We start from the raw sequence: 27,904 nt of genomic DNA, 5'->3' as shown, positions 1-27,904 counted from the left end.
AATTGATTATTTCCTCCCCTCCTGTCCTTTTTTTTACCCCTTCCTCCCACCTCCAGTGAAACAATCTGAATTACAGCACTGCGTGGTGGACATGCGCGGAGCTGCAGCGAACATGGCGGCTTGCATCTGACAGAAAGTGAGGAATCTCCCCATCAAAAACACCCCCCTGTTCATACGGTTTGTACGGTTCATGTCTCATTATTTCTCTCCTGTGCTGCAGATGACGGCTTTTTCTCTCGTTTGTCTCGCGCGCTGCGGTGAAACGTGCTCTGTTTTCCAGCTGTGCGTCCATGCAGTGATCGGCAGAGGAGCGTGTTTACTGTGATCTGTGCAGCTCGGTGCGCACAGTAGCCACATTCAACTCTGCAGATTTCCCTTTGCTTTCTGTTCACTGGATTCCTGCAGAGCATTATGCTGCAACCGAGAAAAACGTCTAGTCTGACCTCGGAGTCTTTATACTATCACGCCCGGTGCTGAAAATATAACGTTAGCAGTGTTTTAGCCTGTATAATGAGCACTGTCCCGCCCACAAAATGTGACCATATAACCCAAATGAAAATGCGTCACACACTTTTCTCCACATTTCATTTTTTTCCTCTCATCTGCTGGCCCCCCCTCCCCACTCCTCACATCCGAAATCCTTTTAAATGCAAGTCAAATACCTTGTTTATCAGCCACTCATGCTACCTATAATAACACAGAGGTTTGATGTCACATGTTGGCAGCTGTTTTGGGGGAAAAATAGTGTGTGACGAAACTTGCTGGATATCCTAAGTTACCATGCTGAAGGTGACGCCCTGCAGCGGCTCACACCCCTCAATGTGATCCTTTTTACTCCAAACTGCTCTGCCTGCAGAGACAACACCAGGCTGAGGCTGAGAAGATGGTTTTCAGGCTGGATTTGTAGCATGATCACAAGATTGTCACGTTTAAAAAAAGGGCACATTTCCCTTTAGTCCCACTGAGGTTTGTACGGCAGGGTTAACCTACTTAAAAACCTATTCATAAGTTTTCACATTTTAAAGTCATTGCGAATGTTTTATAGTATTAATAGAGTGGAAACTATTAGTCTTAGTTGATTCATTGATTGACAAGTCAGTCAGCAGCTATTGTGATAGTTGATTTTAGAGATGCATCGATACTGATATCGGATATTGGACCGATACTGACTAACAGCTGGATCATGTATCGGTGAAAAAAGGGTCAATACCATAATAAATGACAATTAAGTAAATTGATATATTTGTATTTATTTGTTGTATTTTGTTTTTACAAAGTTAGGAAAGCAATTGTAGGAGCCAAATTCCTCATTTCAAAATATGGTGAAAATTGTATCTTTTAATAGCTCCATTAGATATTTCAATTTGTTAATGTTAAAGGTTAAAGGTTAAAGTTTTTTATTATAGTTTATCATGGAAATTGAATTTAGAGTCTTGTCTGCACTTTTTCCCATCGTTCCCCTTAACTACTCTTATATCATGGGAGGTAATCAGTGCACAGGTGAGCCCCAGGTAGAGTGGGATGATGCAGTTTTTGACTGCACTTAATTGTCAATTTATGATCTTATTTTGGGAGATTATTGAACAGTTTTGTTTGTTTTTTTACTTATAGTAAGCTTTTGGGGCTGTCGTGACAGAATATACTTAAGTTTAAAAATGAGTATTGTTTATTTTTATAAATCCCATCAGATCAGATGTTCTTTGTTTGGAGCGTGTCTAATTGTGCACGTCATACCTGGTCCATCAAAGCAAGTTTTGGTTCATAGGATTGCCATGACAGCCATGTTTAAACTAAGCCTGATGTTGCCTTATACATAAAGGAATGATCCCAGTCTCTTCCACACAGTGAGGCATAAAGGTTAATAATTAAACACTTGTATCAGATCGGTACTTGGTATCAGCCGATACCCAAAGCCCAAGTATCGTATCAGGACTGAAAAAGTCAGATCATATCATTTCAGGACAAATATTTGCTTGTCTGAGCTCCTCAAATGTGAGAATTTGCTGCTTTTGTCTGTTTTTACATGATTGATGAACTGAAAAATTCTCTTGTTGGAAGGGTTAGTTTCCCCGCTATAAAACCTGTTCCAGAGTGTCTTCATTTTCAGTCTTTAGTCCAGAATAAATGGAGTTATTGAGCATGAATAGACTTTCGAGTCACAGCATTGATTATCTTTTAGATATAATCAGCAGCGTGGAAAGTGACTAATCACATCTTTTCAAGTACTACTTATGAACAAAGTGAGGTGCTTGTACTTTACTTTAGTATCTCCATTTTATGCTGTTTTATACATGGACATATTGTAATTTTTAATCTGCTAGATTACACTACAAATTACTTGACAGATTAAGATTTTAAAACATATAATTTTAACATGAGATAAGATACATTTGAATTATCTTTATGATTCCAGGATGATTATGAACAGTTGGTTGGATAAAACCAAAAATTGATATATTACAGGCCAAATGATTAATTGTTCATTTGGTCCATATATCCAACTCTAATATTAAACTAAGCTAATTTAAAAGTGACATGAATCAATTAATTAAAAAAATAAATAATGGCCTGTACCTCTGATACAACGTCATACATCTTTTAATTATTTTAAACAAACTTTTCTCTCCGTTGTACGTAAACATTCACTAAAATTGTGCAAGCACATTTCTTGGGTAATAACTCTGCATCATCACAATGATTATGCATCTTAAGCACTTTCAAATGAAAAGTTAATATAAAAGAAACTCATTATGTGTGAATGTGATCAGTGCTACAAAGATAAGTAAACAACTCAGTTACTGGTCGACAACGAACAACTAAAAATGTGCAGGTGTGTTGCTTTACTATGTTTAGTAGCATGAATATTTTTAGATTTTTAGACTGCTGCTCACACAAAACAAGCAATGTAAAGATGTCACCTTGAACTCTGGGAACTTGTGAAACTTGTGATTGACCTTTTTTCATAAATATCTTTTACAGACATTTTAAACACTACAAATTTAAAAAACTAATTAATATTATGATTGATTATTTAGTTATTCAATTCATCATTTTATGCAGCCAATGGAAAACATTCTTAAAAAATAACTTGATATAGTGAAATAATGATCTTCATCTATCTTTAAAAAAAAGGATCATGTATCAAAAATGTAGAATGAAGAATAATAATTAAATATCTGTGTAGGAGCATAAATGCAGTTTATCAATGTTTGATTAATTAGCATGCAATGATTTAAGTTGATATGTAAAACATGAGTAGTTTACATTCATTAATTAGAAGGAATTGAAGGGAATATTCACAATATTCAGTATTTACAAGTTGATGTATTTAAAGTTCACAGTTACAGACATCTATCTATCTTTCTATCTTTTTTATGTGGATTTGGACAATGATTTGTTATAAGTGTCCAGCTAAGGCTTCATTCATTAGAAACCGACATTATTGTTTTCAAATTGTGGCTTTTATAACAAGCATACTTGTGCAAATTATAAACTTCTGCCCTTTTTTTCATCATAAAGAATACTATCACTAACTCTCCAATAGCTCCTCCTGTCAATAAGTTACAGCCTCTTTTGACATAAGGTCTTGGGTCATTTTTCAGATCTTCTCCATGTTAGAGTTTGTGAACATTACACTAATCCCAGATCAGTGGCTGCCTTAGTGGAAATGGAGGTTGTAAAAATTAAGTGCTTCCTGGTCTGCCGAGCAGTTTCGTCTGACCCTCTTGAGCGAGGCAGACAGACCAGTACAAACACTGAACCAGTCTGGAGCTGAGCAGGCAGCAGAGCTGGAATCCTTTTCATGTCGGCCAGCAGACGTCCCACATCCACACATCTTAATGGCTTTTTATGGCAGCTTGGAATCTTTATGGCTCCTTCTGACTCAATGGGATTCGCTGCAAAGACAGAAGGGTTTTCAGAGGGAGGGGCAGCCACAATACATTGCAGATGCTACAATTCTTAAAGATGTGGAAAGGAGACGTTATCTGGCGTCTGGAGAGATTTTAACCTTTGAAATTCTGGATTCTATTTGGAATCCATCACATTTTTTGATGTTCTTGTTCCTTGGATTACTTTTCTGCCTAATTTTGAGTGAACACTACATAAGGACTTTGTTGGAGGTGGGACTATGCTCAAACCTGATCTCTACCAGATTTTCACCATAAACAGTGGGGTAACAGTTTTATTCATTCTTACAGTGCATCATGAAATAGGATTGCAACTAATGATGATTTTTTTCATTATTGATCAATCTAAGGATTATTGCTTTGATTATTCATTAAACATGAATTCAGTTTAATGTCAGAATAGTAAAAATGCACACTATAGTTTCTCACAGCCTAAGATGACATCTTTAAATATCTTGTTTAGTCAACAGTCCAAAGCCCAAAGATACTCCATTTACTGTCAGACATAACAAACAAAGCAGCAAATCTTCATGTCTGGGAAAGTCTGCTTAAAAAATGATTTAAACAGTCAACGGATTATCAGAAAAGTAACTGAATAAATTCCTTCTTTGGCTAAAGGTTATTATATTAACAATAAATACAGTTAGTTAAACACTTTCTTTTAAACTGCCTCACAAGTGTGCATGTTGATTGTGTTTCTGGGGTGTGAGTTATTTGAGGTCATAGTTTGTATTTTATTTAATGTGCAATTGAAGTAATTGATTCATTTCGTCCACCTTTATACAGCATGTTCCAGAGAGAGCACTTCATTGTGTTTTGTTCACAGGACAATAAAAGCTGAAGTGTTAAAAGTAAAAGAAAAAACAACAAACAAACAAAACAAAAACCCCTAAAACTTAAAGACAAACATTAGCACAATTCCTTAAATTGTGGCTGCAAGTAATGATTGTTTTCATTATGGGTTTTCTTGATTGATTGTTTGGTCTATAAAATGTCATAAAATGGATGAAAGATTTCCATTACCATTTCTCCAAGCCTAAGATGCAACCTAAGCTGCGTGTTCTGCCCCAATCAACAGGCCACAATCCAAACATATTCAGTCTGCTGTCATTTAAGACTGAAGAAGCCAGAAAATGTTCACTTTTAAGAAGCTGGAACCAGAGAACTTTATTACTCTTTGCTTTTATGATCAATCAGTTATCAAAGTAGTCCAGTAAAGACATGATTTTGGACTGAACCAGCTGTTGTTTTACTTTGATCAGCAAAGTTTAATCAGGAGGATGTATTATAATCAGTTTATGAAAAATGTGTTAGAAATCAATCCAGTGTAACAGGATTAGAGTAACAGTGACATATTTAAAGGAGCAGTGTGTAGAATCTAGTGAAACAGACGTGATAGAAATTGAATATAATATTCATGATGTTTTAATTAGTGTATAACCACCTGAAAATAAAAATCATTGTGTTTTAGTTACCTTAGAATGAGCCTTCTATAGTTATACAGAGTGGGTCCTTTTTCACGAAGCCCACCATGTTTCTACAGTAGCCCAGAACAGACAAACCAAACACTGACTCTAGAGAGGGCCTTTAGTATTTGGTGGACTAAATCCTACACACTGGTCCTTTTTAAAGAGAAGACGAAGAAACAAAACTGGACAAACAACAAAAACTGGAATTATTGTTGTATTGAAATTTATAATCTCTTAATTTAGATGGAAATGTGTCCTGAAATCAATCACTCAAAATAATCACAGTGTTTAACCTAGAGTTGATAAAAAGAAAACAAATCTTGACTGTATCATAAATCAATCACATATTGAAGGGGTTACATCATGTGGGTGTAACCCTATTTTAAAAATGCATCGATAGGAAAACATTGGAGTGCCTGCACACTCAGATGTATTTTTTTATTAAAATAAACATTTTGTCTGGTCACCATCAGGTCAAAATGTTTTCAGTGTTTTTCATTGTTTTTGGTTTTGAACTACTGTGGGTGAAGTTACTGTGGGTGTTTTGTCTCTTTCTCCAGTATGTTTGTGGGTGACTGCCTGCCTGACTTCACTTCCTCTGCAGCAGCACGTTTAACTCATCATCATGGGTCGAACACCACATAGAGGTAGGCCTTTACTGACTTCTGGTTCTAAAATTATTATACTGACAATTTTTCGTAGTCACAAACTTGTGTGCAACTGTTGCAATGTTTTATGTCATTCACCCAGTAATTAAAGTCTGTGTATCAGTAGCTTTCAAATGCTGATGAGCACTTCAATCATCTTTTGATTTCAGATCAAAAAGAGGAGAAGAAGGAGAGACGAAGCAGCATCACAGCTGGCTCTGCCCTCGACAAATCTAACGGTTGGCGATTCTGATCTCATCATTGTCGATCCTTTCATTAATCCAATAGTTTTTGAGTTAAAAGCTTGTTTTTATTCAGTTAGTTCTGTTTCAGTACTTGCTTTAACTGTGATCAGTGATCCATTTAGTCTGTTTATTAACATCTGTCTCTACATATTTTAATTTTAAGTTTTGGATGGAGGCGTTTTCATCCAAACATCTAAACAATATAGAATAATTATTTAGGTTTGTTATATATGATTTACCTTAACTAGTGTTTGTGTCATAAATGTTCAGATGTTGATTACTGCTTTGTGGTTAAAGGCCAATACATTCAAATATTTGACTTTATTCATGTTTTTGTTGTTAGAGCCGTTCAGTTGGGAAGACTATCTGAGAAAAACTTCGTCCACTGCAGCCTCGCCTACTTGCTTCAAACAGGTAGCTGATCATTAGGATGGATTTTCTTAAGGGTCCTGTATCATTCATTTACTTGTATTATTTTCCACTTATGTGTTGTTTATTTGATAATGTTGTAAAAATGCAGTATGCCATAGCTCAGCACAAGTAGTTTCTGATATGTTGTCAATAGGTTTTGATTAGTTGATAGGTTTGGTGCTATTCAAAATCTTTCTTACTGTCAACATTGATCCAATTAAACCTGACAAATAATATCAGCCCCTCAAATGAATGAATCAATAACATGATCACATAGTGAAGACCATTTCCAGTGTAAAATTAATCACAATGTCTGACTTTGAAACACTTAAATGAAATCATAATTTATAAGGGTCTTCTTTAATATTTGATCATATTATGTAACTAGAGAAAGATTTGATGAGTCATCCAATCATAGGTGTCCTCACAGTATGTGACTGTGATGGAGGGTCCCTTTGTGTGTCCCTCTGCAGTCCAGAATCCCCCCCTCCAATGACTTTAAGGCAGGCATGAAACTTGAGGCGCGGGACCCTCGCAACTCTAACTCTGTGTGCATTGCAACGGTGATGGGCATGATGGGTACTCGTCTGCGCCTGCGTCTGGATGGTAGCGACAACACCAACGACTTCTGGAGACTGGTAGACTCGTCAGACATCCAACCAATAGGAACCTGTGAAAGGAATGGAGACATGCTCCAGCCACCACTGGGTAAGTGAACTGTTAAGGCTTTTAGATGATGGCTCAAACAAAAATACTCAAAATATTTAGATGCATACACACTTAATTGTAAAGTCTGGTGGTGTGTTCATGAACTGCTGTATCTTTTTTTTCTAAGCTCAAGCTCATGTCAAAATAAAGTAACACATTTTTGACTGGAAGGGGGTTTTAGTATACATCTACAAAACTTTGCCCTTTGAGAATATGAAATAAGGTCATTTACAGTAGGTATTACCTGCATTAACAACATAATAACAGTACAGAACGTGTAGTTTTTGTGAAAACACACATTTTGATTTGGTGTCTGTTGTTGAGTAGCCAATAATCCATGAAATTGCATTTCCATTTCAAGAAACCCACCAGACATTCTTAAAATGGCATCTACTCCATCTCCCTCATTAAAAATTCCCCAATTTATAAATATATTTTATTTCAGAAGTTTAACTGCCCGACACAAGACTTGACTGTAAAGTAAATTCTCAGTGTTTGTGCACTGGAGGCTTCGAGTTTTCACATCTTTGAGTACATTTGAGTACTTTGAATACTGGATCAGGACTGGCTTCAAAACTATAGGTGTGATGTTACAAATAATCCTCGCAGTCCCAGCTGAAAAATGGGATTTTCAGTGAGAACAGAGAAACTTTAAACTTCCGGCAGATGAATGTGAAAACAACCTTCTCATGTCCAGTGAAGCTCAAACATTCAACTTTAGGAGCAAGAAGAAAAACACAGTTTTGAGTGGAGGGAAACTTTAATTAGTTTTGACCATGTGTTCAGGTTTCAGGATGAATGCCTCCTCGTGGCCCATGTTCCTCCTACGGACGCTGAGTGGAGCAGAGATGGCGCCTGCCTCTGCCTTTAAGAAGGTACTGTACTGGGCTATATATAGTTGTGGAAACTTTGAAGTCACCAGTTTGTGCTCATAGTTATTTTAAAAAGACCTTTTTCATGACCTGTTTTCTTTTCTGTAGTTTTTTGGAAAAGAGAGGAAGAGCTCACTGATTCAATGTGTACTGTTTAAAGGGAAACAATGTATCTTAATCTACTCAAAATGTTCAGAAAATAATAAACTAAGTTCTTGCTTTAAGAAAAGTGATAATACATTTACATCAACTAATAACCTGCACAAAGTCCATTATTGGCTTTAGGGCTCTGATGATAACCAACACACATTCCAATTTTGATTTAAACATTTTGTAGTTTATATTTTTGTTCTCATTATTGCAGTAACTAGCACAGACACAAGGGGGAGCTGTTCCTCCTTTGTGTCACATGCAGAAGTTAAGTTAAGAATAACAGCAGCAGGTTAGGATGTACCTTCAGGTATTTATCATCACCAAAAAGAGATTAGCAGAAGCAGAACATGAGACAATAGAAGTCATTTTTCTTTTATTAGAATTAAACTTTTTAGTCAGTATTTAGTCAGTGTGGTCAAATGCTTAGTTTAGTTAGGACTGACATAAAAAAAAAACTCTAGTCAAGCTATTCATATTATGAAATGTTTATTTTGGCATTGCATGGATGTTGTCTGAATGTTTTTAATTTGCCTATTTATTTTTATACACATACTGTATGCATCTGTTTGTAGGAACCAGCTAGTCCTGCTAAAAATTACTTCCAGCCTGGGATGAAGCTGGAGGCTGTGGACAGAAAGAACCCCTACCTGATTTGTCCTGCCACAGTTGGAGAGGTCAGAGGTCAGGAGATCTTTGTCATGTTTGACGGCTGGAGAGGTGCCTTTGACTACTGGTGCCCCTTCGACTCCAGAGACATCTTCCCCGTCGGCTGGTGTACACTGACGAAGCATAGTTTACAGCCACCTGGAAACTTCTGTAAGTGTTGATTTGATTTCACTGTTATTTTTTTTTGTATGGAGGTTGAAATCTGTCAGATACCAGTTTATGAAACTTGTAAAATTTCAAAAGTTTTGAGCAAATGTGTGTGTCCAGAATAATAAAAGATAAACTACTAGCACTGATATCACAGGTTTCCAATATAAAGTTAATGATGCGATGATATTTTGAGTCACCTTGCATAAATTTACATCTTGTAATGATTGAATTTTTAATCCATATTAATCAAAGGTGTTATTTGAAAACGTAATTAGTAGTCTAATTAGCTAAGCCTAAATTCAGAATATTGCATAATCTCACAATACTGGAATTTGTAATTGTCATCCTCAAAGCCAGAAGATGCTCATGTAGATTTAGATCCACAGGAAACTTATTTATTTCACTGACTTGTGTTGTATATGACGTTTAAGTGACATTACCCAATTTTCACCACTAGAGAGCAGCACAAGCAACAAATTCATCATTACAGTCTGTGAAATGAGGTGTGACAAAAAGTATCAGACTGGAGTGGAGTTAACTTTGAGAGTGAAACAATGTCTGAGAGGCTCTCTCTGTGCCCTCACCCCACCTTAATCATTCCAGATACCGGGTGTCATGTTTCACCCCAGCTGTGAGGATCAGTGCACTTCTGGGAGGACAGAGGAACCTTGTTCAGAAAGTCTTGAAACCAGAGAGTTTCTAGAGCCAGCTTACTGTTTGCATCAGAAAGTGTGTCAGACTATTTTAAATGTAGCTGCTTGGTGCACATTTGACTTCATCTGTAGCAGCTGCATGACAAAATGTGCACAAACTATTGCAAACCGTTGTGCACAAATTGTCAGTTTATTGTGCTATAATACACAAAATACATTTTATTAGGTGTTCTTCAGTGTGAAAGTTTGCAGCATTTGCAGTCTCACCTGTACTTTTTGGTTGCAGTTGGGTCTGAGGCTGAAACTAATAATTACTGATTAATATAATAATGTGTTTTAAATGAATGCATTAATCATTTAGTCTATAAAATGTCAGAAATTAGTAAAAATTACTATCACACTCGCCTAAGCCTATGGCTACATCCACACTAATACGTTATTAATACAACTGTGTTGTAAAAACGAAAACAATCTCCGTCCACACAAGTGTTTTAGCACCATTTCAGAATTAATCTCATTCCTTACTAACATGCCTGATAATGGGATTATGGGCATGGGTAAACACTGAAAGTCTGTACATCAGTCTGCATCAATTTATAAATGAGTGTTGGTGATTCTTACAGTGTCTGTTTATACTGAATGAAAAGTGTCTTCAGTTCATTAAATTGCTGCAGCATCTAAAAGGAGCAGAACACGTAACCACAAATTCATAATTTAATCTCAACCAACAGTCCATAAACAAAAGATATTTTGTTAAGAACTATGTAAAACAGAGAAAATAGCATGTGTTAGCTTGATAAATTACTTTAACAACCAGTCAGTCATCAGAATTGTCTTATGTCAGTTAATGTACTGATTGTTTGACCCATAACACGTCTTATTATAAGTGTCTGAGAGGAGTGTCTGCACTCTATGTTGTTGTTGTTGTGTTTTTATGCTGAATACAAAAGAGGCAACAGGGGTATCTACTCATTCATACTTTGTAAAATGGAATTGTAAATCTGAGTGTGTAGTGTGATAGTATGGGTCAACATGGATAAGCTTCTTTTTGCCCTTTTGAAAGCTGTGAAAAAGCAGCAAGGCAGTTGGACTAATGATATAGAAAGAAAACAACAATCACTGATTGATTTTTCCTAGATTTAAATGTAGTCATATATGTCCAGACACTACAAAATTTAAGTCAATATCTGAAGCACGAATTCAGATGAAAATCAAGTTTCCAAAATAAAATGTATTAACTCACAAAACAAAAACCAGGCTTCAAACTAAAAGATAACTAAAGTGAAAGAGGGAGGTCCTCTAGCAAATACAAGGAAATCTCAGGTAAAACTGAACAGGCAAGACAAGAGCAGGGCATTAGGCTTGATGATCTGACGGTGAATAACTGAGAAAGGGTAGCATGAGAAAGGGAGACTGAGTGGAAGGCTGGTGAGGGCCAGCTGTGGAAGAGGTCATTGCAGGACAGGGAGTGGCAAGATCTGCATTGACAGGAGAGTTAGTAAACAAATCTGATGAGACACAGAGAATAAACAAAAAGCAGCTGATCCCGTGAGTCTTTTTTAAATTATTGTTTTGCATCAAAAATTAACTATTTCATGCAGAAGAAACATGAAATTTAAGGTCAGAACTGTCATAAAATGTCTTCCTGATAGTTTAGTTTATTCAGAGAATTATAATTGGGTGTTTCATTGAAAAGTATTATCTATAAGTGTAGCTCTTAATCAGAGGAAAGCAACCTATCTAGATAAAGACACACCAGAAATGGTCAAATGAATCACTATAATTATAGGTAGAATTTTTTAGGTTGCTTTTTTTTGTTCTGTTTATTGAAGATAGACGTGTTTGCAGAGGATTACAATACTAACCCTTAACAGTGTAAAACAGTTTGAAATCTCAGATTTTTTTTAAACAAATAATGCATGTTTCATTAATTATTCACAGACTTGAGCGTGATCCACTTGCACATGTAGTTCATCAGCAAAATTAACTTTTTTCTTTAATTCTGTAATGCACTGATTATTTTTTTCATTCTCTAAGATCAGAAAACAAAAGAAGTTACAGTTGATTTTAATACCTTAACAAGTTGTGGATAAATGTCTTTTTTGAGATTTTTAACCACACATCTATTACTTATTTTCACTATAGTCTTGCCCTGTAGTTACAGTAGTATTTATTGTTATAACACGAAAGAAACAATTTTATTTATCTGTACTTTGTAGGAAATGTCCAAGTTTGATAACAGGCTATTATTTTTTTCAATCTTTATTTATCTGGGTTAAATAAAGAGGTTGGGAACCTCTTGGCCAAGCATCTTGGAAGCATAAAAAGTTGCAGACATAGCAATACACAATAAAGTAAAAGATGAAAATCCAATACAAGATATTTTATTTTTAAGTAGATAAGAAAACGTAGGCATGAAATTTCAGACTTGAAACACCATAAAACACACTGACACTGACACAAACAAGATATTTGCTCCATCCTAAGCAACATTGCTGCAGCAGCCTGTTACATATATGCTTGATTTTTAAATAATATTACTCATTTTCAGTAGTTTCTTCTGATATTTGCCATTTCAGTTCACTGACATTTGAAAAATTCAGCTATTATCAGTTTTAGCATGCTCACACTGCTTTAAAAAAATATTATATTATTATTATATTAAAATATGTAAGTGTTTCTCCAATCAAAATGTGCACATTTGTCCCTTTTTGCAAACAAACACACAAAACCTTTCTGCTAATTCCTTCTGTGTGTTTATATATTCTTAATTTTTCCAGGGACCTCATGAGGGACCCCTGAGCAATCCTGAACTCCGCTTAGACAAAACATTCCCATTATGTGTCTGCGGAAATTAGAGCTTTGGTTGATATTATTTAAGTGTGAAGGCAGTCCTGAACTATTAATTATCAATCAGTGTGTAATTATATGGTAATTACACTCAGCAGTTACAGAGTATGTCTCCATTTGCACCAATGCTGAAGCTTACTGTTCAAGATTTAACTGTTTAGTTTCTTTGGAAGATATTTAGACATTTGCTATCCATCAAAATCAATTTGACAAACATCCCTTGAGCGAGACTGTTGATTCTGAAATTTGGGTTTTGATAAAGTTTACCAGGTGTAATAAATATCAATCATCATGTTTACTGCCTGTGCATTACATCCAGCAATTTCCTGCCCTTTACCCTGTTGTTGGTTTCCACTGGTCAGGAAGCAAGAAGCTTTAAATAACCCAACAACCTTCTTGATTAATGGGACATGTGTGTGCATGTGTGTGTTTGTTTGGGCTCTCTCCTCTGTGTTGATGGATGACAGCAGTTCCATTTTTGTCGGAGCATGTTCTCAGTCCTCGGGCAGTCGACTTTGCAGTCTCCGGTGCAGTTTTTATGTCTACAGAAAGACGTTAATGTTTGCTTCAGAAGTAGATCCACACAAGACTCCCTGGCTCACAGATGACTTTAATCCTTGTGGGTGAGCAGAGCTGTCACGATGTGACGTCCTCACATCTGCTTCTGATCCCCGTGCCGACATGCGTACCTCACTGAGAGCTCACCAGGTTGCAGCTTGTGGTTGCAGACTTACTGTAGCGCAGATTTACTCTTTGTGTGTGTTCAGAAAAAAAAGGAAGAAAGGATCATGTAAATTACTAGACAGCTATCATATTTGTATGTAGATAAATGAATAAGTAGGGCTTGGTTGAGGTGTTAATGAGCTGATAATTAGCTGTACATGAGAGAGAGAGAGAGTGAGAGACTCTGTAATTACTACTACATTTAAAAATTCTAATTAGCTTTCATCAAAATTGTCCTGTTGTGACCTTGCTACACGTTTTTGTAAGAAGCCACAGAAAACTGCAAGCTTGGGTGTATAATTATGTTCCTTGTTGTACAGTAAGTGTTCATCAACATGCATGGTTTTGTTTTTTTCTCAACTTTTAGTGTGAAATGTCTTCGTCTTTGCTTGATGATATTAAATTGGGTCAGCATGCAGAACAGTGTATTCTGAATAATGCATGAATAATGAATGTATTGTGTCTGTATTTTAGCAGACATAGACACACGCTGTAGTTGTTGTCTATTTAAGAAGAACAATTTTCATGTTTTGTCACATTTGGCTGTTTTGCAACCATATTCAAATATTTTGGCCAAATATGTCCATGCACATGCATTCAATTTCTAAATACCTGATAATTAATGTAAATGGAAACACCATATCTAGTATTTAATAGATAAATAAATAAATCATTGCACATTTTTCTGATATACCAAATACATCAATTTACCTCTGATTTGTGTTTTAACTTAACTAAAGATTTGGCCCACATACATACAACAAATCAAATCCTCCCTGGGGGTCCCCACAAGAATAGACTTGAAAATACATTATGAATGCAAGTATTGTGTCAAACATTCATACATCTATAAACCGCGTCTCATTAAGAAACACCATGCTGCACTGACTCATATCAAAGAGGTTTTTGGTTCTTGAATCGGCAACGTCAGCACCCCTGTTTGTTTCTATAGAAGCAGATTAAGACGTCTGACTGAAGGGACTTTTCCCAGGCTTTCTCTGGCTGCTCTGGTCCACATTGTTCCAGAGCCGGGGTGATATCCGACTATGCCACTGTTTCCTGACGTTGGACCTGGCCATCTTTCATCAGGGAATGTCTGAATAGGATAGGGTTACACTGAGGGGGCACCTCCTTCTTTGCTTTGTGTGTGTGTGTGTGTCTGTGTGTGTGTGTGTGTGTGTGCGTGTGTGCGTGTGTGTTGAGGGAAAGCTTGCTTATGTGCGCACCAACTCCAGGAGTTTGCCCCTTTTCACCCGTTTCAATCAAGAGTCTTCTGATCCAGTTTAACCTTTTACCCCCCTCACTAACTCCTCTCCCCATCCCCCATCCGCTCACAGGAGCCCCACAGTTAACCCTTCTCACTCAGTCACCTCCCCCTCCCCCACAGCCTTTCTGAGAAGCAGGTGACTGATGTAGACTGTCGATATGGCCTACAGATAACATGAATAAAGGGCTCAACTCAACCCCACCCCTCCTCACTACCACCCACCCACTCTTCCTCCTCTCTACTCTACCCCTCCCCAGCCCCTATGCAAATCTAAATACCCCCCTCCTCCTCCTCTTCCTCCTCCTCCTCCTCCTGCTCATTCATTGGGAGGGAAGCTTTGCAGCGGCTTCAAGCATTAGAAGCAGCAGCAGAGTGGGCTTTGTTGTGGACTACTGCCGGGAGAAAGAAGACAGGGGAGAGACGCAAAGAGAAAACTGAGAGAGAAGCAGAGAGAGAGAGAGAGACCGAAAACAGACGATGAAGTGTAGATGATAAGAGCTTATCAGAGAAAGTTTAGAGGAGGAAAAAAATCAGAGCACAGAACGGAAAACTAACCAGAGCTGTTTCAAAGAGAGAACCAGGAAGCAACTGCACTGAGTGAGTGTTTGTTGTCAAGGATATCAATACTACTACTACTACTACTACTCCCACCACCGCTGCATTCACTACTGCTGCTACTACGAAGTTCTGCTTTTCCTGGTGAGGATTTCCTGGTGAGTTTGATGCCTGCAGTGGTATATTTTTGCTATCTTGCATAGATGAAAGAAAACCTCTTTTTGCAAATCTTACACTTTATTTTACTTGTGTTTTACCTTTGGTGTGCTTTGAATCATTTTCATACTAGCTTTACCAGTGTGATGATTCTTTGAAACAGGTTTTTTAAAACTTTTTGTAGGAGTCTGGTTTAACCCAATATGCTTAACCTGCTTTTTCATTGAAACCTCCCCAAAAAGTAGCAAATTAGAATCACCAATGTATACCAAACTCATCCAAGTTAAGAATAATTCAGTCAATGATCTGCTTGATTCAGGAAGTGCTAGTTTTGTAAAATAATATTTGTTTAGATTTGATCATTTTAGTCACTGGAAAGCTACAAAAAAGTTAAAGTAGCCTCTGTGTAATGTATTTGGTCAATCATAAAAGTACAGGGGGAAGGGAAGTACAACAGTCTCTCCCTCGGGTATAAATTATTAAAGGTGTTTTCTTTGTTTAGCATAAAGACCTTTTTGAGTTAAACGAAAGAGAATTGTTGCCATGGCTAGACAGAAACACTCTAAAAGAAGTTTTAATAGCATTTCTTGGCTGTAATTAAGTTTGGAGCTCCATGTGTTTTTGATCATGTGTGTTTTTTTGTCTGTAAAGCATCAGGAATTAGTTTGCAAAAGGCTCAGGCAAGGATTAGTGGATATTAAATGTTTTCTGTACCGGAGATTGTTTAGGCACTTGTCCTTTAGTTTCATTAATTTATACCACCCACAGAAGTCACAGTTGAACGACAGTGATTTTATTCATTTCTTGATGTGTGTTTTGTAGGCAGTGTGCCATACTGAAGACTTTTTGCATGAAAACATTTTGCATTCACACTATTTAAGTTCTCTCTCTGCCACTTACATGCACCTGAATCAGCAGTTTCTACTGACCCTCTATACCTGTGCTTTAGATACACACAGGTTGTTCTTTTCAGTGTATGTGTGTGTGGCTGAACGGACTGTTTGCTTTGAGGGTGCTCAGCATGTGTGGGTGTGTATGGTGTGTTGGAGGAAGGGGGGGGGGGTAATTAGATGAGCCCCTCCCCCCACCCCCCCAGACAGCAGACACACGTTCTCATGCATGCACACACACACACTCACACTGGCACATACACACATTTCCTCAGGCTGTGGCTTACACAGGTCAATAGGTTGAGATGGAATTGTATAGTCATGATCAGTACCACATGTCTCTATTTTTTTTTTATGGTTTTGGCCTGTATTTTAAAAAAATACGGATTAATTATACATTTTTATACTTTACATAGTGTTACAGATGTACACACTAATATACAGTTGGTTCATATTGTTGGTCTTAAGGAAGCATAAGAATGGTTTTGCATGTTGTTTACTTTACATATGTTTAGTTTACAATACCAAACCATCATTGTTTTCACACAGTATGAAAATGAATGGAAACCAACAACTGCCTGAAATGGAAGTTTAAATATGTTCAAACATCTAAGCAAAGCAGTAACTTCCTGGAAACCCTGCTGGTTGCCTAGCAATGACTAACTTTTATATGAAACAAACTAAATATAACATTTAACTTTAGAGGTGCTGATAGGTGGATTTTGTTTCCTTGTACCCATTTCCAGTCTTTGTGCTAAGCTATGCTTAGAGACTGCTGGCCGTAGCTTCATGTTTACCGTACAGACATGAAAGTGTTGTTGATCTGCTCCTCTAACTCTTTGCAAGAAAGTGAATAAGTGTTTTTTCCCCAAATGTGAGAGCTATTCCTTTAAGTCATTGCTTTAAAGTAACACACTAGACATTTGCTGGTTCCAACTTCCTAAATGTGAAGAGCTTTTTCTGTTTTATATCATGTTAAATTGGTTAGCCTATTTTCAGGTTTTGGATTTTGTGTTATAAAAGAAACAATTTGAAAACATCACATTGGGCTCCAGGAAATTGTGATGCAATTTTATAACTTTTTATAGGGCTTTTTTAAATAGGCACATTAACCAGTAATGAAAATTAGTTCATTTTTCTTAGTTGCATCAATATTGGGGTAAAAAATGGTCAGCAAAAATAAAAACAATACATTTTTAGTTGGCATGCAGCAATGTAGTCCTTTTAAGTTTCTTAAAACAAGCAGTAGACCTGCTGATGATCAGTCATTATAAGCTCATGTTGTGCAGCCAAACATTGTTGAACCTCAAATGCTTTGATTTCAAATTCTGGATATTGCCAAGTTTTCAAAGATACCACATTTATCAGGCTAAATTTGGGGGTGTTGTGTGCAAAATGAAATGTAAAAACATGTAAAAAATGCCCTGGTGGTGAAATGATGAAGCCATGAAAACACAGACTTGGGTTTAAACATTTCACTCATGTTTAAATGTCCTATAGCTTTGATGGGGTGCTTTAAGAAGCTGATACAGAATACTATGCTACTGTTAAGTAGTGTGGAATAAAATTATTTATTTTATTATAGTCACCAGTGTTTAAACGGTAAGTTGCCTGGGTGGCTGTTATGTAATGTGAATGGATTAGATTTTTTTTTACAACAGGGAAAGATCAAAGAAGGCCCCCACCTTAAATTTCCTATGGTGAATTAAAACCTGCTGATACTGATTGGTACCCTGCAAACAAAGTTTGATCTGCCTTTGTAGGGCTTATGGCTTCAAGCTTGGGGTGAATAAGTGTGCCACTGTGCGTGCAGGTTGGCGTTGCTGCTCCTGTGTGAGCACGCATTGTGTGTGACCGCTCCTGGTGAGGGAGTGAGTCCTCGCCCTCTGAAACAAAACACTGCTCCATTCTACGCCGGCTTTCACTCATTTCCCAATTAAGCAGCTTTAAGGGTGCCCCAACTGGCCCCTCAGAGAATACTGTAAACCTTCCATAGTGTCTTCATATCGCCTCAGTCAAGGAGGCTCTAATGAAAGCCTTAGTCCCCTGAGAGCCTCCACATGCACTCTCACCAGGCAATATGTTTGTATTGAAATAGGGGATGGTTCTTTGGTTCTTTCTTTCTTTCTTTCTTTCTTTCTTTCTTTCTTTCTTTCTTTCTTTCTTTCTTTCTTTCTTTCTTTCTTTCTTTCTTTCTTTCCTTCTTTCCTTCTTTCTTTCTTTCTTTCACATATTATGATGATTATGTGATCATATCTCAGAGTCACGCTCAGGCTAATGAAGACAGAATGGGGTATTGGTGCCACTGCTTGGTGTCTTCTTTCTTCCTAACAATGGCTCAGTTTATTGTCACTTTCTCTCTATTTTACCACCTAAACAGTGTCTTTCAGTTAGAGGTTGCCTGTGATCCAAATAATTTCTTCAGGCAGGCTGCTAGATTTTTTTTTCAAGAGATTTTAGCTGTATTTTTTCCTTTATTTCATTGGGCAGTGGGCTGTAGTAGGAAATTAGAGAAGTGAGAGCAGGGATGGCACACAGAGGTTTGCAGCTAGATTTGAACACATGCTCTGTACAGAGCCTGACGGATACATTCAACATCAGCTCATATTGTTGGTTGATCACAGACAGTCTATGAACATTTCCAACTTTGACAATGTTTGTTTCTCTTAAATATCACACAACTAAATTGAGACTAATTTAAGGCCTTTTGGGTGGTTTGGTTCAGCTGTAGCGGTTATTTACAAAATATTGGGATATGTTTTTTTTTATTTATGGAAAGGCTAATATGGTATTTCCAATATTACATTTCACACTACATTTGCCAAGATAAACTCAATTATATCAGTATCTGTGTATTTTAGCTGTTGAGTAAATGTAACTTGCAGTACTGTTTCAAATGAGTCTTTTGACATAAATATGATTGGAAAATTTAATTTGCTTGCATCACAAATAGAAATAAAACTGAACTGGTTAATAGGATGAATAAATATATGGCCTTATCTTCATTTAATGTTGATTATAGTGAAGTATAGTTTGTCATATTATATTTTGTAGGTGGTTTTTAGTAAGTGTAAGTCATGAAGTAAAGTTTAATATATAAGATGTACTTATACTTGCCGTTTATTCAGTAAAATCTCTCCGTACACATATTGGTCACAACTCTAACTAAATATTTGGGATTCTTATTAAATATTTTGTATGTGTTTATGTTAAGTATGTATGTTATGTATTGCTACATTTTTTATGTCTCAAATACTAATTTTGGTGTCTGCCTGAAAAGTAATCTTATGAGCACATGGAAGCACACCCTAATCACTATTTCACTGGAAGCAGAAGGTTTGAGGAATCATCTAGTGGGCACGTCTCCAGGGGCTTGTGACTTTTGACTCTGATTTCAGTGTAGGGAGGGGCTAAATACAAAGGACCTGCCAATCTCAGGGGACTGTGTAAATAAATAAAAAATCCCCTGTGCTGGATCACTGTTATTCACTCATTTTCCCTCTTTCTTTGTCTTCCCGTATTTCTTCCTCATTTGTGGAAAAAAGTGTCATTCTGAAAACTGAAATTTCTAATAATGCAAACCATTCCTTGGCTTGAGGACCTACAGCAAAGTTGATTCTCCACACATGTCTTTGTTTGAGGCCTCTGTGTATTGATGCAGGGCAAATCTAATTAGGATGTTGGGAGGTTGTGTTCACAAGATGACATTTTGTACTGGGGATTTTTATTATATATCCCACTTTTAATGTCCAAAATAAAATCATATTATCATCCTCTTTGATCATCTTTATTTAAATAAAATATTGCATGTGGATTGCAAGAAGAATAACAATGACGTGTTTCTTCCTGTCTTTTTTTCTCCCTTTTATATCCCATTTTTCCAGTTACCCTCCCTGGTGCGCTCCTCGTCCCTGTTTCTTCCACCTCATCCTCCCTCACCACGCGTCGCTCTTCTTCCAACTCTTCTTCCGTTATGCAGACCTCATACCGACTGCCCAACCCCTTGCCTCCCCTCCCTGTGCGCAAGGGTGTCCGAGGTCGTCGTCCCAAATCCCAGACTATTGCTTTGTTGAAAGCAGCGGCTGAGGCTGCAGCAGCAGCGGCAGCAGTAAATGGAGCATCACAGAGCCCTCCCAGAACTAGCTCTGGGGCTCAACTGGCCCCCAGACCACACAGGAAGAGAGGGCCCAAGCCTGGGAGCAAGGTGAGATGTCACAAGACGGTAATCTGTCGTGCTGTGGTCCACTGCATCTGCCATTTTATGTTTTATGCATTATGGAAGAGCTGATTTTGATCAAGAGTAGACAAGGTCAGATGTGGACTTTTTGAGAGCAAGAGGGAGGAATTCTTGTGGATGTTTATGCATGATAAAAAATCCACTGAGGAGTCTAAGAAGCTGCTCTATGTGCTGCTGTGCAGTTCATTGGTATTCGTTAAAGAGTTAAAAACACCTTTTAATAAATCATTAACTGACAGCCTTTGTAGGTTACAGAGAGTTAATGAGACAGGGTTTGTTTGTTTTTTTCTCCAGAGGAAGCCTCGGGTGGTGCAGTCCCTGGGGGCATTGTCAGTTACAGCTCCGCCTCCAGAGACCAGACTGGGCTCCAGCCATGTCTCACCAGACAACAACCACAGCAACAGCTCCAATGTAGTGTGCACAGGTAAATTAATAACAGATACAACTTAGTCTGATGCCTAACCCTAGTTTGATTCGTCAAGGACAAGAATGTCAAGTTGTCTTTGCTCTTGCTGATGTGTTTCTCTCGTGTCATCTCAGTGTGCGTCTATGTGAACAAACACGGTAACTACGGCCCCCATCTTGACCGAAAACTAGTGCAGCAGCTCCCAGACCATTTTGGCCCAGCTCCAGTCAACGCAGTGCTTCAGCAGGCTGTTCAGGCCTGTGTCGACTGCACGTACCAGCCCTCTGTGCTGCTCTCATTCCTACAGAGCCAGTCCCACACAGGAGGAGAGGTCATCAGAGGTAAAGATAGTGAACATCACACAGTATTCCCTCTGAAAGTAACTGTTAGCAAGCAGCATTGCTTATTTTGTTTGACTAACAGTGCAAAGCTCAAATGTATTCATTATTAAATGAGATGAAGAATAAGAATCCTGACATTAGATAAGCTGGAATCAGCAAATGCTTGGCATTTTTGCCTGCAAAATTGTTTCAAAGTAAAATTGATTAATTGTCATTTTTATTGTATTCAGTGGATGTTAGACCACATACTTTGAAAAGGATAGGTTAGCATTTTAAGAAAGATGCTGCATCACTCTCTTGCCAACAGTTACATAAAAAGATCAATAACATTCTTGCCTGTACAGTGATATGAAGTATAGCCTGCAGCCAGTTAGCTTAGCTCAGCATTTTTACACTTACCTTGTACATATTAACCAAACAGGACATAACATGTTAATTAAGAGGCTTTCGAGGTGTTGGTAGGCTGATTTTGTTACTTTTGGGATTGGTCAGGCTAGCTGTTTCCCCTTGCTTCCAGTCTTTATGCTAAGCTAAGCTAATCATCTGCTGGCTTCAGCTTAATTTTTTTCTATACATGAGAGAGGTTTCAGTTTTTTCATGTAACTCCTGGCAAGAAAACAAATAAGTACAGACTGTTACTGTTACTACAGTCACTGCTTCTTAAAAAGCGGTTTGAGATCAATTTTAATGTATTCCTATAAAGCCATATAGCCTGGATAGGCAATCAGTCAGGTGAAATTGGTTTAGCACACACTCATGGGGCATGAATGTTACTTGAATATGTGTGTGTGTGTGTGTGTGTGTGTCTGTCTGTGTGTGTGTGTGTCTGTGTGTGTCTGTGTGTGTGTGTGTGTGTGTGTGTGTTAGGGAGAGAGAAGGAGGAGGAATAAAAGACAGTGCCTTTGGCAGCAGCTGATGTGAGCACTGTGTCTGTAATCAGAAGTGACATGTGCGTCTAACCTGGTTTGCGATGCTGGGATTGGGTCTCCCTTGGGGGGCCGGATTGGGAGGTTGGGTGGGGAGTGGGGGGGTTTAATTTGTGGATTTGTGCTGGCTTGGCTTGGGTGGGAGGGTGTTGTGCAGGGTGAGGGATGGGGAGAAAAGTGTTGGTTTGTGCTTATAAAGGGAGGGAGCTAACCCAAAACCATCTGCTGTTTTTCTTTAACTGTGAATGCATACAGCATGTGTGTGAACCAGTGCGTGTACATATGTACAGCGCACAGAATAATAGCTGTTTGTGTTTTGACCTCCAGTGCGGTCAGAGCATGGTATCCGCTACGTGAAGCTGCCCTCCGCCTCCAGTGCTTCGTCTGTGCTACGGTTCCTGGAGAACATGTGTCAGCATCTGGAGAGTGACAGTCTGTTCAGCTCGCAGCCCTTCAGCTCTTACAGCAAAAACACACGTTTCTACGACAGAACAAAGTCAGGTGGGCAAATGTGTGGATGCAGGAATTGAGAAAGGAGGGAGAACAAATGTTTGACAAAAGGATTTAGTTTTTGATTCGCTTCCTAAGAACGAAAGTATCATTATACAAACCAAATGACTGCTTGACTTCCAAGTGAAAATTTAAGAAAAATGTTGCATTTGTTCAAGCTTAAAAGTCAATGGAACACCAAGCAGTTGCTATTATGGCTGAGTGTGATAGGTTGAGACTTAATCATTCATTCTGTCTGTGTCATTGTGTGGATATAGATTGTATTGTGGATTCAGAAATGTTTTTATAGATTGCTAAATATTGTTAGAGAGGAATCTTTGAACAATTTCTACATGATTTACCATGTTTTTTGATACAGGCTCTGATCTAACTGCGGATAAAAAGTAAATATTTTCTGTCAAATAACGCGTTTAGAGGATTGTGCGACCCTTTGCTCTGAATTCCTTATTCTTTACCTCCAATATTCTTAAAATGAGGCATACATCAGATGTATGGAATTAATCTCCTCCAGTCTTCCTATATACTATAAGTCAGTCTTTTAATGAATGTGCAAATAGTCTTGTACTGTGTAGTAGTTCTCTGTTTTCTATTTGATGTTTTCTTCCTTTCTTTTACCCTCTCTTGAAACAGAACCGCTGTCCCACACTGAGAACGGCTTGTCTAATGAAGATTCCACAAAGGATCCTGCTCCCAGCACCCGATCCCTACACTCCGCGTCAGACTACCGACCCACAAAGAAGGAGCGGCCATATTACCCTGGACACACACACACGCCGCCACCTTTACGGCGCGTCAACTCCAACCCGACTGAACTTGGCCCAATACGTACGCACAGACGAGTGGAGGGTAATCTCAATCACTTATACACACACCAGAGCAACATGATTTTTATTTTATTTGTATTGCAACAGCTTAACACATAACAGAACAACTCAAGCAAACACTTGTTTGATATATACCTCTTTTTAACCCTCTCACGTCAAGTGCAATGAACAGTTTCCAAGTTCAGATGGCAGTTTTCATATATTCTTCCATTGTTTGTGTTTCTGAAGATAGTGTCTCCATTGTAAAAATGGCAGTGTGCGCCTTTAAGGACAGTTTTATTAACATATGCAAAAATAAAGTTAATATGGGCAAATATCTGTAGTATAAGATTTGTTTTATTTTGAATTGTGTCCTGTGTTTTTCCTGGACCTTTGAGGAAAGGATAGTGATCTTTTCCAACTAACAGTCCACCACATAAATTTTTGAGGTTTCTGCAACATTTTCAGATGCTTGAAAGGCATTTGTGACCAACCAGGTATCATCAATATTTGACTCCAGTGTACTTACAAATGAAATCATGAACAGATAGCATGATAATAATTGGTAAACACATGTTGCTTATATAAATCTGATTTAGTTCGCTGTTCTCCTGTTTCTACAATCTATAGCAGCAAGCTCAACAACAGGCCCAGACCATGTAACACAGGAAAAGGAGGTTTCAGGGAACGACGCCTCCTCCTGGTCAGTTGGTGATGTTGTACGGTTTGTCCAAGAGGTTGATCCCCAAACTCTTGGCCCACACGTCGAACTGTTCAGGAAACATGTGAGTATTTCTATTATACAAACTGTCTCCTTTGTTACGAACATACTAAAGCCACCAGTTCATATTTCCACCCCTGTGTGTATCATGTAATTGACTGGTTAAATAAACAGTTTCAGACATTATTAGGGCGCCAATATACTCCACTGAAACTGCTTGTTGGATGTTCAAATGTCTTTGAAAACTCCCTTCACCCATACCTTTGTCTGACCTGTGTTTGACAATTTTTTATGATTTTCTGGATCTGACTAGCCCACTTCATGCAGTGATTGGCCAGCTGTGCAGAGAAGAGAAAATAAGCAAGGTTTGAACTTCTCTCTCAAGCTCGCTCCTTTTTCATTTGTTGCACAACAGTTTGTGTAATTTCTGTCATTTCTGGATCTTTTCATGTTTATAACCGAGTGCAACACTATGAGTGCCTGAAATATTTAACAATTATCACATGGCCACCGAACTCTATGACTGACAAATTTTCACTAACAGCCGGGAAAGAAAAGGACTAGTTGTAACGATATATTGTCTGACCATAGGAAGGCAGAAGTGTTTATTGGTGCTCCAAACAGCCACAATAGGAGGCGGGGTGAGGGGGGAGATGAGATAATCATTTACATATGGAGATGAGAGTACGCATATTTAGATATTTAGTCTCTCCTGGAAAGTGTGTTGCACTCAGTTGTAAACTTGAGAAATGACAGATATAGTTGTGGAACAAATACAAGAGCTTGAGATAGATGTTCAAATCCCTCTTAATTTCTCGCCTCTGTACAGCTGGCCAGTCACTGTGTGAGGTGGGTGTGAATGTTGGATTTTCTGTTTTGGAAAAAAGTTGCAGAAATTGTTGGACGTATTGTGGGAAAGATGTGGGAGGAGAGGACTCCTGAAGCCGTTTGACCAAATGACAAACACTTCTGATGGAAGTTTCATTGTGGTTTTAGCAGTCTTGCTCAAGCAAACCAGTCTGGAAATTCCATCATTCGATGCCTTTATCAAGTTATCCGCATTTTCAGTGACTTGTTCTGAGAGATGTTTGTTATTTTGCCCTCCTGCTGACAGCATGTTCCTCTCTCCGCAGGAGATTGATGGCACAGCTCTGATGCTGCTGCGCAGTGATGTCATAATGAAATACATGGGACTGAAGCTGGGCCCTGCACTCAAACTCTGTCATCACATCGAGAAGCTGAAACAGACCAAACAATAGAAATGGAGGCACTCGTTTCTCACTGGCAAACAAACACACAAACAAACACTCATTATCCTACAGGGATAGTGCAGTATAAACCCACCTGAACCAGGGTCGTAGGCACAAAGAGGACACTGAGGTCATGTCTTCCTTTTTTGTTTTCTTTGTGAGTTTGAAGGTTTTAGCAACCTGCAGGGAGTTTACTGTTAAAATGTACACACGGTGGGTATTTTATCAACTGATTCCAGTGTTTTTATACTCAAACTGTTTAATTTGTCTCTTTTTTAGGCCAACAGATGAATCAATCAACAAAAACCTGAAAAATCCAACTAATTAAAGAAATCAAAACCTTCTCTTTGGTTTCTGTTGGTATTGATATATTTTTCTGTCTGGTGGGGTGTGTGTTGGGTGACTCGTGACCTCAGTATTTCTAAAATCCTTGCTACGGCCCTGATCTGTTTATTTTTTTAAATTTACAGACCACAGCTTACTTTAAAGCAGACACACAGTACATCAATTCATAATTTGCCTCAGTGTGATTAGTATCAGATTCCTGAGCATAGGTGTGAGTTTTGTTCATATTAGTGTCTTTTTTGCCTTACTATGAACATCTAGAGGCCATATTTATATCCACATTTTAATTTATCTGTACATTTACACTTTTACACGTAAGCACAGACAAACACTGTAGGTTTTGCAGCTTTATCTCTTCGGATTTTTGGCTGTTCTGTTTTTTCCTTTTTTCACTAGTCAGAATTTCCGGATGGATCCTCTGCACACAAGTTTGGGAAGGTTAGTTCAGGTACTGGCAGTGAACGTCTCACTGCATCGTTTCTACCAATGCAATAACGATTCTGACCGATTGCTTCTTTTATAGACTGTTGTGAATGCAAGCCAGTGAATGTAAGAAGTCATGAGCATTATTACTAAGAGGTACTAAACAACTAGAGTGCCCCAGTTATGTGAATGAGAAGTGTTGCTCCCAGTCAATCAATACATAAAAACACTTATATTGATAAAAATCATCATCTTCAACTTTGACAGAGTAGGCACAACTTGCGGATATCTTATAAAGAAAGTGTTTCATTTGTTTCACAGCATGGGCTGTAGATCCAGAAAATCAGTCACTGAAGAGTTATTTTTTTATTCTTCTTTATTTGTCTGTTTCATGTGATGGAAGACATTCAAGCTGAACAATTTCAGCTTGAGCACTGACTTTGGTACATGATTGTATTATGCTTGGGCAGCCACACTATCAAACACCCACACACAGACACACACACACACACACACACACACACACACACACACACAATGACTGGAATACTATTGAAAGTGTTGACTTTAATGGGGACCTATTATGTTTCTCCTATATTTTCAGTAATATGCATAATGATACAATGTTCGATGTCTATGCTCAGTCCCCATTGGTTTCTCCTACTTACAGCCCCAGCTGTAAATTCCTCGAAATGAAAGTCTCCCATTATTTAGTCATTTTAAATCTTTGACTATGAGGTAGTAAAGCAGGAAATGTTGGGTTTGCATCAATGGTACCTTAACATGACTCTGATGTGTCTGCCCCTTGTCTTTGAAAAGCTATCTGAGTCCCAGAATAAAAATGTAGAGCTGGAAACAAGCATAATGGGTCCTCTTTAAAGGAAAGGCAAGGTTATTAACTGTCGAGTTTGAATGCTGTACAGAAAAGTGCTCTGGAATGAGTACAAGATAGAGAAACTGTTTTGTATAAAGTAAAGCCAAAAGGTTGTTTTTTGATATCATTTTGTACTATAACAAAGTGTATCAACCTGTATCAAGCGTAAGTGTAATCAAAGTTAATTCTGCCTGAAATCGTTTTTGTGTGTACCATCAAATAACTACCTACAGGACGATGTTGTGTCAGAGTAATTATTCACTTGTCTCAAAAGTATTTGTCTGTTTTTGATGGCAGAGATACTAATATTCTGAACATTTCAGAACCATTTTCGAACCAAATCATGTCTGTTGTAGCTACATTTCACACTGTTGCTCTCCCGTAGTGGTAACAAGTTGATACTTGAAACCGTCTTGCTTTAATGTAAAACTCAGGTTTTAGTAGTTTCTTAGAAGATGTTTTACATCATTAGCATTTTGTGTTCATGACTACAACATAGAGGGACTGCACAATAACCAACTATGTGTATTTTTATGCCTTGTCATCTATCGCTCTGCAACATTTCGTATGTATATATTCAACTTTTTACTGTAAGTTCAAAAAAAAAAAGTTTGTTAATATGTTTGATATGCATTCACACAATTAAACATTTGTTTACATCATCTTAGTGTTTGAGACCCCGGCACAAGGCCACCATAGTGTGTACAATCACATTTGTTTTTTTATGTTCAGTCCAGTGGTTCTC

At 37.9% G+C, this 27,904-nt stretch overlaps 1 protein-coding gene across 1 annotated transcript; it reads left to right on the top strand.

Moving 5' to 3' along the window:
- Positions 1–115: 115 nt before the first annotated feature.
- Positions 116–27,811, top strand: scml2 (Scm polycomb group protein like 2). Its single transcript, XM_053322169.1, has 14 exons — positions 116–177; positions 5,938–6,024; positions 6,195–6,263; positions 6,613–6,683; positions 7,154–7,388; positions 8,175–8,263; positions 8,986–9,229; positions 20,208–20,527; positions 20,855–20,984; positions 21,101–21,307; positions 22,561–22,734; positions 23,374–23,589; positions 24,177–24,331; positions 25,401–27,811. The coding sequence occupies exons 2-14, from the start codon at positions 6,003–6,005 to the stop codon at positions 25,524–25,526; spliced, it is 2,058 nt and encodes a 685-aa protein (XP_053178144.1). The 5' UTR covers positions 116–177; positions 5,938–6,002; the 3' UTR covers positions 25,527–27,811.
- The last annotated feature ends 93 nt before the right edge of the window (positions 27,812–27,904 follow it).

This window comes from Scomber japonicus, chromosome 1, assembly GCF_027409825.1.
Source record: "Scomber japonicus isolate fScoJap1 chromosome 1, fScoJap1.pri, whole genome shotgun sequence".
NCBI classification, from domain to species: domain Eukaryota; kingdom Metazoa; phylum Chordata; class Actinopteri; order Scombriformes; family Scombridae; genus Scomber; species Scomber japonicus.
The sequence above is the reverse complement of the archived record's forward strand: the minus strand, read 5'-3'. Positions and strand labels throughout refer to the sequence as shown.

Bases quoted from the DNA above. Each gene is read 5' to 3' on its own strand.
- scml2 (XM_053322169.1), top strand. From the start codon at position 6,003: ATGGGTCGAACACCACATAGAG. The intron at 6,025-6,194 runs GTAGGCCTTTAC...TTTTGATTTCAG, and splicing joins GGGTCGAACACCACATAGAG to ATCAAAAAGAGGAGAAGAAG. The intron at 20,528-20,854 runs GTGAGATGTCAC...TTTTTTCTCCAG, and splicing joins GGCCCAAGCCTGGGAGCAAG to AGGAAGCCTCGGGTGGTGCA.